This window comes from Zootoca vivipara, chromosome Z1 (genome assembly GCF_965207765.1).
Source record: "Zootoca vivipara chromosome Z1, rZooViv2.hap1.1, whole genome shotgun sequence".
Taxonomy (NCBI): Eukaryota; Metazoa; Chordata; class Lepidosauria; order Squamata; family Lacertidae; genus Zootoca; species Zootoca vivipara.
In genome coordinates, this window is record NC_142583.1 from 64630169 (window position 1) to 64642578 (window position 12410).

General features: G+C 45.2%; 1 protein-coding gene across 1 annotated transcript in view; it reads right to left on the reverse strand.

Annotated features, from left to right (window-relative positions):
• FRAS1 (Fraser extracellular matrix complex subunit 1) overlaps nt 1-12410 on the reverse strand; it is a 328899-nt gene that overhangs the window by 162437 nt on the left and 154052 nt on the right. The window contains exons 11-13 of the mRNA XM_060278390.2: nt 11795-11942; nt 8539-8682; nt 6920-7054 (exon numbers count right to left, since the gene is read on the reverse strand). Coding sequence (XP_060134373.2) covers nt 6920-7054; nt 8539-8682; nt 11795-11942 — 427 coding nt within the window. The remainder of the gene's footprint in view (nt 1-6919; nt 7055-8538; nt 8683-11794; nt 11943-12410) is intronic.

Consider the following 12410-nt stretch of genomic DNA (forward strand, 5'->3'; position numbering starts at 1 on the left):
TAATGCCCATTATTAGCCACAATGATGATCTCCACACATAAAACTCCAGAGCTGGCTCACCTCCAGAGAAGGGAGAGAGGAGTTGTCTGTCTCAATTTGCAGGCTAAATGAGGACAGCGAGGTGCAGGAACTGTACTTAGGAAACAAGCCTACTCAAATTGCCTTGTTTCTCAGATCCACCCCCCTCGCTACCCTTTTTGTCCCCTCTTTATTGGACGGTTTTAAAAGCAGAAATCGTTGTAAGGCTCTTGCCTAGCTGGGATCAGGACGTCTATATTTAGTGCTGCGTGGACGGCGCAGATCAAACAGGAAAGGTCCATAGGATCGATGTCTCCCTTGTGATTGCCTTGCATAACACACACTCCTAAGGTGTCCCTCACGTGACCGAGGAAGCATGTGAACAGGTAGAGAGTGTCATTCCCCATCCAACGCTCAATGATTGGTGGCACATCCTCTGTACTGGTTGACCGTAGTGATGGAGGGTTCAGAGCAACTAAGGAGAGGGAAAAGTTCTGCTAGCCCAAGCAGGTCTACAGGGGTGGGCAGATACAGAAGGAAGCTACAGCACCAACTGCAACCTTTCCGAATTCCACTGTGAGGTCTATTTAGAGCATCACCATTGTGAAGCATCCAACGAGGAAAGCCGTCGAGGCTATTTATCCTAGACTGCTTTTAAAGGAATAAATAAATCCTAGCAACTATTGATTCCTCCCCTCCACCCCGCCCACACTTCATTCTGCAATGTCTCTTTTTCCATTTGTCTGGGCGGTTCTGGAGGCTAACGGAAGATCTAAATAAAGGGAAACAGAGCCAAGCCTCAAGACGGGGGCTTCTGGGGTCTCCAGCTCTTCCTTCAGAGAGAGAGAGAGAGAGAGAGAGAGAGAGAGAGAGAGAGAGAGAGAGAGAGAGAGAGATTAGGAGATTCTTCAGCTGCAGAGGAAGAATAGGTGGGAAGGTGACCACTCGTGTCTGGGCATTTTTTGCAAAACAGAAAATGATGACAGCCCAGCCTACCCATCTGCCTCCTCCGCTGAGCAAAGAAAGAGCATCTTTCCAGAAATGTGCTCCAGATTTATTAGAGCCATTGCAAAGAAGGCAACCCTCTATATTTCTCTCCACTCCACCCAGGACAGAACCGGAGTAAGTTTTTCCTATGGATTTTAACCTGTGAGCTAAAACCAAGCATGGTGAATCAAGGAGAACTGAGCTTCCAGGCTCCCAACTCTCTCTCTCTTAGTCTAGGAGGAAACCCTGTGTTGGCAGCCCTGTTGACCACCCTGCTCACCCTGAACCAGTAGCTGAGGTTCAGCGGGATGCATGGGCCTATATGGGGAAAGCTGCCCTCTGAGACAGGCAGTTCCCCAGGCCCTAACCCACTCCCTCTGTCACCCATGGTTCCAATGAGGATTAATTGTGCAGTTAATGTTCCATACAGATTTCCAATTTCCGCTTTTTAATGCCTTTATAGTTCTTTAAAAGAAGTGTCTGTCAAGGAAGAAAGAGACATGGCAAATTAGTTTGCACACAGATCTTCATTGTGGAAGAAAACATGGCGCGGGGTGAGCGGGAAAGGAATGATTAAAGGAACGCGGTTGCTTCTTGATGAAACTAGGAAAGAAAAGTTGGAAATGGATAATAACTGGTAGGTCTCCCCTTCAACTCTGAACATGCCCACAGATTCAAACCTGCCTCTCCCATCTGAAATTGCCCTCCATCTGCTCACAGACTTGCTCCCACTCTCACGCGTCATCCTTTCCACTTTTTTTGGGGGGGGGCGGCGTGTGTGGTGCATTTATATTGGTTGAGTGTCAGTAACCTTTAGGTGAGGGAGCTCACATGAGTGATGATGAACCTAGAGTTAAAACCCAAAAAAGAACAGGTTCCCTGCAGACACAACCACAAAGGACTCGTGAAACAAAACCCAACAACAAGGGACACAAGTACAGGCAATCGTCGCTTTGTGCGGGAGTTACGTGTCAGACCCCCGTGAGCCCTTGTAAAAAGTTCCACCCCGCCCCTGTTCCACCCTTTCAGTGACGTTTTTGGGTCACTTCTGAGTTCAGCGCTGTGCGTGCGCATCAATCGGACGTGTGTCAATTGGTTGTTGCCTGAACACATGAACTCCTAGTTCTAGCCCCCATGGGTAACAATACTATTCAGAAATGATCCCAGCCAGTGGTTCTCAAACTTGCCCCCACCTGGACCACTTGAAGATTGATTGGCAGATCACTCAAATATCTTTTCTTCCCATTGTTTAGTGACTGTAGTGCTTGGAACCTTGCCTTGTCCTATCTAAATCACATCCAAGATGGCAGGTGGAGCTCCATTCGTAAGTAGAAACACTCGTAAGTAGAGTTATTCGTAAGTAGAGGTACCACTGTACATGCCTTGGGAACCTTTGCTCTAGATACGGTAGTTGTTTCCAGAGGCCATCACGGATACAACTTTGCTGCAATCCTGATCCTTAGTTTCAATTATACTTTTGTTATCTCATTGATATACCGGTAATATTTTTTCCCCAGTGCTTTTTTAAAGGCTCATTGGACATTTCTAATCAACATTTTTTTTAAAAAAAGTAATAAACATTTCAAATACAGTTGTACCTTGGTTCTCTAACAGAATCTGTTCCAGAAGTTCATTCGACTTCTAAAAACATTCAAAAACTAAGGCACAGCTTCCGAGTGGCTGCAGGAGCCTCCTGCACACAACTGGAAGCTGCGTCGGACGTTCGGTTTCCAAAGAATGTTCACAAACCAGAACATTCATTTCTGGGTTTGGGGAGTTCAGGAGCCAAAATGTTTGAGTCACAAGGCGTTCGAGAACCAAGGAACGACTGTATACATTTCAAATTTAAAAAACCAAATAAATAAATCAAACGATGAAGTGGCAAATCACTGTGGTGCGCATGTAACCATGTGGGAAACTGGGAACCTGCTTTTTATTGAGTCAGACCACTGGTACTATCGGCACCGACTGGCAGCAGGGAAAGCGGTGGCCAAGCTGAGAGGGGAATCTCACCACTCGGACGCTTTCCCAGATTTCTGCCTGCATGGCTGGGAAAATTCTTTTCACCACCTCGTGGGACTTAATGGATGGCCCTCGTCTCACGAGGTTTCAGCACGGAGCATCAGAGAAAAGTGATCGCTGGGGAAGTTATCCATTTGTAGTCACTCTGTACGAGGGTACAGAGAAGGGCTTAATGTCAGCTTAATCTGTCTTCTTCCCGCTAATGCCTCAAGCCAAAAACACACACGTGGTGAGGGACGTAGATAGCCCACTGAGTTATGAACAAGTTCTGAAACCCAGCACTTTCTTCCATGGGTTGTCTCTCACTCACTCTCCCCCCCCCTCTTCTTTTTATGCAGAAGAGTGCAGTCAGGCAGAACTAAAACAAATTGCTTGAACTCCTTGGAGGAAAAGAGAGAAGAAATTTTCCCAGCAACTTTCTCCCGCCGACATGCATGAGTGCAAATACGGATGAAATGCGGGATGAGTGAGCTGCAAAAGCAGTAATAAGGTGAAACGAATAGCCATATTTGGCTGCGGGGGGGGGGGGGCTCGCCAATTAAGAGATGCTGAAGGGAGCCGAGCAGGAGGGGAAATGTAAAACGCAGTAGGTGTAGACTGGAAGGAAAGCCTGCTCTGCTCAGCCACATGGAAAAGACCACCTTTTCAATCTACGAGTGCGAGACTATGTGTGTTTCGCTCACATCCGTGAGTTCACTGGGCAAGTGCAAAATTCCGATTTTGCCACCAGTATTTGCAAATTCTAAAGGAACATTGATTTGTGCACTGTGCATATTCTAAGTGGGGACTTTTTAAAAATTGAATGCCATCTTTAGAAAATCCCAGCTTCCTTTCCCCAGATGCAATAAATTTCTAGACCTTGTGATTCTAAAAACCTTGGACCCAGAGGCAGCACCATTCTCACACAAGGCAAAATGACAACATGAAGGGGACTTTCGGTAGCAGCCTGGCTATGAAACCAGTTTTGCTGGAAGGCTACCTTAAAAAGGATTTGGGAGACCACAGCTCCCACCCTGCGAAGTATCAGCCAACGTAAACTCCTTCCAAGTCTCATTTCGATCTCAGTGTATGTGCATATGTGTGATTTGCCCAAGGGGCTGTGTAATTCTGACCCCCGTTGCAAGAACTATTTGGTAGCCCATTTGCAAATTACCAAGCCACACATGCACAGGGTGGCACAGCATGTAGGAGCAGTGCCTCTCAAGCTTCCAATCCTCCAGCCAGAGCTTCAGGAGCTTGAAAATTAACAGAGATCCATTGGTCCCAAAATGGTGGCAGACAGAGGCAGTGTTTGGCATAATCAGCTGGCAAGTATTGGCATCATGCAGCTACCGTATCAACATGCAGACTGCCAGCTGCTTCCTACTCAGAATTCCATCTTGCATCAAGATGGAGAAACACTTAAGAAGCAAGAGGGGAACCTCCTGCTGTCGCATTGGCTGCCGAAAGTGTGCTATTATTAAAGGCAGCATGTTGCATATGGTTCAGAGGGGTCAGAAGTGAATCTATTAACTTTTTTCACTGGAAGGACATCAGTGTTTGCAGGACACTGTCAGACAACGGCATGATGATCATAAAACTCCCTGTTATTTCGTGGAACGTGGCTCTTCTTTCTACAGAGCACATCCACTTATGATTTTCACAATGTGAACATTTTTTAAAATGGTAATGGTAAAGGTAAAGGGACCCCTGACCATTAGGTCCAGTCGCGAACGACTCTGTGGTTGCAGTGCTCATCTCGCTTTACTGGCCGAGGGAGCCGGCGTACAGCTTCCAGGTCATGTGGCCAGCATGACTAAGCTGCTTCTGGCAAGCCAGAGAAGTGCACGGAAATGCCATTTACCTTCCCACCGGAGCAATACCTATTTATCTATTTATCTACTTGCACTTAGATGTGCTTTCGAACTGCTAGGTTGGCAGGAGCAGGGACCGAGCAACGGGAGCTCACCCTGTCGTGGGGATTCGAACTGCTGACCTTCTGATCGACAAGCCCTAGGCTCAGTGGTTTAACCAACAGCGCCACCCCCGTCATTTTTAAAAAATGGATTTGTGACCTCAATTAAGCTAGGGTTTCCCAGCGACTGGGAAATTAAGCTGACTTGAGAGTGAGCCCCACTGAAGTCAGTGGAGTTTTCTTCCGAGTAGACATGTTTGAACTGCTCAGATTAAATTAGAACAACAAGGGGTGGGTTAAACTGGGCTTGGCTGCCAGTGTTTCATGTTCTCTCCCACTTCTCTCAAAATGTCCTGCCCAGACCCTGCTCATGGCCTCTGTGCCCTCATCTCCCCCTGCTCCCCTCTGTCAGCCTTTGCCAAAACACATTCTAAATTCCTAAGACGCCTGGTTCATGGAAAGAAAATGAGTTATGCCTTTTCAAGCCTACGCAAGTGCGCTCTGTTTGCAGAATGCTTTCTAAGCACATAATATATGATTTCTCAGCAAAATGCAGTTTGAGACAGTTGTTAACAATGTGGTAATTAGGCCAAATATGACCTTTTAAATGAGACTGGGAAAATACATAAAAAGCAACTGATCACTCTCTCTCTCTCTCTAACACACACACAACAATTTTTCTTGAGGCTAATTTCAACAATCACATAATAACATGCTTATTATTAGATCTGTACACAATGGGTGGTATTCAATTTACTCAAAGTTAGCCCATCGAAATTAATGAACATGAGTAAGTTAGATCCATTAATTTAAAAAGTCTGTCCTGAGCTTAATTTACAGTGTAACCTTTGCATGTGTACTCAGAATTAAGCCCCATTGAATCCAATGGGTTTTACTCCCAAGGAAGTATATGAGCATAGGACTGCATGAATTAGCATGGCCAGGGTATTATTTAGGGTTTTTTGTTGGGGTGCGTGTTGCTTTTATTAACTTTTTTGTATCATTATTTTGGATGTTATGATTTATGTGGAAATTGTTTCAATGCGGTTGTGTATTATTTGATATTTTATTATGTTATGTCCACAATTGTCTATTTTTCATGTTGTAAGCTGCCCTGAGCATGGTTTTAACTGTAAAAAGGCAGCTTAAAAATAAAATTATTTGTGTATCAATATACCTTAACATTCTTCATATATTTTGTTTCCACTTAGTTATGCCAATTGGCAGCCGAGATACAAAATCTTCCATTGTTCTTGTTATTTTTTAAAACCTTATTTTTTTTGTATCAATTTAATAACAGCAGCTGCTGTTTGACATTTTTGTTTTGTATTGTTATCAAGCATCTCTTTTACATAAAATATTAGCAGCCTTGTACTCAGCATTGCTCAAGAATTCTAATGTACAGTCCGCCATCTTGATTCAAAATGGCACCCAACTGTATCCAAAAACAGACGGAAAACTTCTCCTTGATCTCAGGAAACCATCACGCACATTATGGCTGAAATATTGTAAGAGGTCTCCAAATGCATAGGGGAAAAACAACTTTCCAAAACGTATAGTAGAGAAAAAGTCATTCAGACATTAGAGGGCATTTGAGACCAGCTCCACAACAAACATGCTATCTATTGTTGGGCCATACTGGCTGTCCTTACTAGACCCAGAAGAATACAGTGGTGCCTCGCAAGACGAATTTAATTCGTTCTGTGAGTCAATTCGTTATGCGAAAAATTCGTCTTGCGAATCCCATAGGAATGCATTGAAATTTTATTTTTTATTTTTGCCCATAGGAACGCATTAATTGACTTTCAATGCATTCCTATGGGAAACCGCGATTCACTAGACAAATTTTTCACAAAATGGATTCGTCTTGCGAGGCAACCTCCGATCACAAAACCCATTCGTCTAGTGAAAAATTCGTCTAGCAGGGCATTCGTCTAGTGAGGTACCACTGTACACAAGCAACTCATGTCATCAAACATGGGTATCTATCTATCTTACCTGCGCACTGGAGGGCTCCTGGAAAGAATCCTTCACCACATGATGCCACACACTGGCCATCCTTCAACTGTAGCGAATCTTTGCATGCTGTACACACAAACGCGTCAGTGCAATTAGAGCATGTCTTCTTGCAGGCTGGTCAAGACAGGAAAGAAAGAAGAGTTTCTTACAGAACAGGAATCTGCAACTGGTAGCCTTGGGGCCATATCTGCACACTTTGGGGACTGCCCTTCCACTCCCTCCTTGATGTGGTCTTCCAGGTGCTTAGGAAGAATCTAAATCATCATACGGGTATCAGTAATCTCAGTAGAAGGCTCTGCTACGGATGATCCTCATCATCCTGGGGAAAAGTGACAAGAGGGGTGCCACAGGGTTCTGTCTCGGGCCCGGTGTCATTCAACAATTTGGATGAATGAGTTGATGGGATGCTCATCAGATTTGCAGATGACACCAAACTAGGAGGGGTAGCCAGTGCTACAGAAGACAGAATCAGGATTCAAGATGACCTTCACAGATTGGAGAAATGGGCCAAAACTAATGAAGGGAATTTCAATAGGGACAAATGCAAGGTTCTGCACTTAGGCAAGAAGCAGCAGCTGTGCAAATGTAAGATGGGGGACACCTGGAATGCCAGTAGTACATGTGAAAAGGATTTAGGGGTCTTAGTAGATCACAAGCTCAACATGAGACAACAGTGTGATGCAGCAGTAGCAAATAAAGGTGATGCTATTCCAGGCTGCATCAGCAGAAGTCGAGTGTCTATTTGGTGTTGGTCAGACCACACATGGAGTGAGTGCTGTGTCTAGTTCTTTGGACCACAATTTAAGAAGGTTATTGACAAGCTGGAACATGTGCAGAGGAAAGCAACCAAGATTATCAAGGATCTGGAAACCAAGCCTTATAAGGAATGGTTGAGGGAGCTGGGTATGTTTAGCTTGGACAAGAGGAGACTGAGAGGAGATATGACAGCCATCTTCAAATATCTAAAGGGCTGTCACATGGAAGACAGAGCAAGCTGGCTTTCTTCTGCTCCAGAGGGTAGGACTCGAACCAGTGGCTTCAAGTTACAAGAAAGGAAAAACTATCGAACCCTAAGAGTTGTTTGACAGTGGGACAGAAGGTGGTAGCGTCTCCTTTCTTGGAGGTTGTAAGCAGAGGTTGGATGGTCATCTGTCAGGGATGCTTTAGTTGAGATTCCTGCATTGCAGAGGGTTGGACTAGATGACCCTTTGGTCCCTTCCAACTCTACAATTCTATGATTCTGTGATGTTTCTGACCAACTGAAAACCACAAAGGCATCCCTCTTGTTGAAAAGTTGAAAAGTTGTGTTGAAAGTCAACACAACTCTGGGCATGCTGTTAGCACCCTTTTTTCCTGACAAAGGGAAACCACAATTGACAGATTCATCCCTCCTTACCTGGAATCATCTGCAAGGAAGAAGGGCAGGTTATTAAGTCATTATTTTATTTGTAGGGAAAAGTTGATAAGTCTGCTTTTCATTATCCAGAAAAGCACTCCACAGAAAGTTACAGGCACACACACAAAAAACATAAAAAATGTTTTTATTTTTCCGCAGCTAAGTATGATATTTGAAATATTGTAAATAATAAATAGATTACCTAAGCAAAGCCCAGCATCGTGATAATACCCAGATCCACAGCTGGCCACACAGCGCCCAGCCTGCAGCCGCTTGGTTGTGTCACGGCAGACGTCGCAGAGGTCAAAAGACTGTGAGCAGGTCACGCAATCCGCATGGCACCGACCTGTTGTTGGTAAAGAGGAGGAGGAGGAGGAGGAGGAGGAGGAGGAGGAGGAGGAGGAGGAGGAGGAGGAGGAGGAGGAGGAGGAGGAGTTTGGATTTGATATCCCGCTTTATCACTACCCGAAGGAGTCTCAAAAGCAGCTCACATTCTCCTTTCCCTTCCTCCCCCACAACAAACACTCTGTGAAGTGAGTGAGGCTGAGAGACTTCAAAGAAGTGTGCCTAGCCCAAGGTCACCCAGCAGCTGCATGTGGAGGAGCAGAGACTTGAACCCGGTTCCCCAGATATGAGTCTACTGCTCTTAACCACTACACCACACTGGCTCTCTGTGGCGACTCTGTTTCAGTATAGTTGAGCGTAACAGTCAGAGGGCAAAGATTTTATCAGGCCTCTTCTCCCTCAACTGTCATTAGGGGGCAGCCATTTTATCAGTGGGAGAGATAGGGATAGCTGTCTAGAAATTGTGGCCTGAGTTTTTGAGTCCCCTCCCTTCCCTGTGTTGTATGTATGTATGTTTGTTTGTTTCTTAGAATGTAAGCCTGTGGGTAGGGAGTGTCTTGTTTTGATTTCATGTACAGTGGAACCTCGGTTTATGAACACCTCGGTTTATGAATTTTCGGTTTATGAACACCGCGGACCCATCTGGAACGGATTAATTCATTTTCCATTACTTTCAATGGGAAAGTTCGCTTCAGTTTATGAACGCTTCAGTTTATGAACAGACTTCCGGAACCAATTGTGTTCATAAACCGAGGTACCACTATAAGTTGCTCTGGGAGCTTTGCTGGCTGAAGGGTGGGGTACAAATGCTATTATTATTATTATTATTATTATTATTATTATTATTATTATTATTATGCCACACACTCCGGTGGCTCCCAACAAAATGTTAAAAACACAATAAAACATCAAACATTAAAAGCATGAAGAAATAAATAAAAATATGCGCATATACAGGATTGTTGTGGTTGTTATTACAACCACAATTCATACATAAGCTCCCTCTCATCCTAAGGTCCCTGGGCGGGTTACAACAATTAAACAGCAACATAAGTATTAACGTAATATTAAAAAATGGTTTAAAAGAAATTATAGAGAAATAAGGTAGTTTCTAATGATCAGTGTTAGAAATTGGCATAGTAAAGCTAGGAGCCAAATGGTTCCTGAGACCTGGGGTGTGGGCGCCAAAACAGAATGTCTAGTCCAGTGTTTCCCAACCTTGTGCCTCCAGATGTTTTGGGACTACAACTCCCATCATCCCTAGCTAGCAAGACCAGTGGTCAGGAATGATGGGAATTGTAGTCTGAAAACAGCTGGAGGCACAAGGTTGAGAAACACTGGTCTAGTCAGTTGGGGGGGGAGGGAATCGGCAACACTTTTTATTTATTATTTTGATAAGCATGAACTAATGCACAATTCACAACAAGTGGCACATGGTTAATATCACCTTTTTAACAGAAATTGTTGATACACGTTTAATTTTGTGTTTACAATAAAAAATATTGGTACCATACTTCAGTTTCCTCTACCCTTCATTGCTAGACTCCTTAACATATTGTCTATCCTTAACACAGACTTTGAGGCTTCAAAGCACATACATCTCAGTAATCCTTGAGCATCAGCCAGGCGCAAAAAAATGGCACCCAGACTTTTTGAGGTGCTCGCCAATGGAGAATCTTCAGGCGCAAAATGCACCTGGCGCCCTGCTAATTTCAAACCCTGCTAACGATATAAGCAAATGAATATATATATTGCTGCCCAACGAGGAGAGGCAAATTCTGTCCCTGCTGCCACGGCTTTCAAATGGCGTTCCCCTGTGGTTCCTCGAAAAGACTTTTAATGAGAAATAGCGGTGATGACAGGAGGGTTTCTCTCGCTAGCAAGCAGAGTACAACTGTAGGTTCCTATTCAAGGTCTATTTTGGCTTGGGACACATTCAGCGGCCTCAGGCACACCAACTACAGGGGGCGGAGGTGTCTTCAGTCCCCTCAATATTTGTTTGAGGGGGGCCCAGCCCCCCAATATTGAGGGAGCCTGGTGCAACATTGCATGAGGATTTCCCAACACTGCAGGGACCAGCAATGACTAGTGGAAGGCTATACCGGCCTGCATGGCATTGAGAGACACATGTGTCATTACGTGGATCCCTCAATCTTGTGGGCAATCTGGCACCACTGAGTGGCCTTAGGTACATCCTTCCCTCCTTCTCTCTCTCTCAAAACACCGGCCACATATAACTTTCATCTTCAATTATAATAATAATAATAATTTATTATTTATACCCCGCCCATCTGGCCGGGGTTCCCCCAGCCACTCTGGGTGGCTTCCAACAAAACATTAAAGTACAAAAATCAAACATTAAAAGCTTCCCTAAACAGGGCTGCCTTCAGATGTCTTCTAAAAATCCTTTTTGACATCTGATGGGAGGGCATTCCACAGGGCAGGCGCCACCACTGAGAAGGCCCTCTGCCTGGTTCCCTGTAACTTGGCTTCTCGTAGCGAGGGAACCGCCAGAAGGCCCTCAGCGCTGGATCTCAGTGTCTGGGCAGAACGATGGGGGTGGAGACGCTCCTTCAGGTATACTGGACCGAGGCCGTTTACGGCTTTAAAGGTCAACACCAACACTTTGAATTGTGCTCGGAAACGTACTGGGAGCCAATGTAGGTCTTTCAGGACTGGTGTTATGTGGTCTCGGCGGCCGCTCCCAGGCACCAGGCTAGCTGCCGCATTCTGGGTTAGTTGTAGTTTCCGGGTCACCTTCAAAGGTAGCCTTCAAAGAACAAAACTGGTTGCCCATTATCTTCTGGGTCCAGTTCAAGGTGCTTCTGTTGACATTTCAAGCAATTCGAACAGCCTGGAGCTCAAATGTCAGAGAGAACACTTTCCACCCTATAGAAGGACAGTTAAAAGGCAAACACACACACACACACCCCTACATCCTTTTGTGTTGGGGATCTTTGTAAGGCACCCTTTCCGGCTGAAGAGGAGGGCAAAGACTTTTCAAATAAACAAGACAAACAAGTAAACAAACACAGGATACCTGCACCCGAACCTTCAGGGACAAGGAGGGATGAGACATTTGAAGAAACAAAGTTCAACGGTCATAAAAATACCTGGCTCACAAGGAGGGCAGCATTGTCCTGCCGCAGCAACTGCCACGCTGCCTGTGGGGCAAGTCGGACAGGACGGAGAGGAGCAAACCACGTCGGAGTCCTGGCACTCACATTCGTGGCACAGAGCTTCTTTCCATTTTTCTCCGCTCTACATGAGAAAACGATAACGGCTACGGCCCATTGTATCTTTTCAGCACTATGTTATTTATTAAATTTCATCGTAAGTGGAACCAGAGCCGAAAGGGGACGGAGCATGGGTAGACAAACCAAGGCCCGGGGGCTGGATCCGGCCCAATCGCCTTCTCAATCCGGCCCACAGACAGTCCAGGAATCAGCGTGTTTTTACATGAGTAGAATGTGTCCTTTTATTTAAAATGCATCTCTGGGTTATTTGTGGGGCATAGGAATTTGTTCATTCCCCTGCCCCCCCTCAAATAGTCCAGCCCACCACAAGGTCTGAGGGACAGTGGACTGGCCCCCTGCTGAAAAAGTTTGCTGACTCCTGGGATGGAGCAACAACTGTCGGTTTTACCTTTGCACAGTAAGGTGATTTCTAAACACACAGCTGCAGCTCCCAAAGAGGTTTCACGGTCAACCCCTCTTCACAGGGGACTCT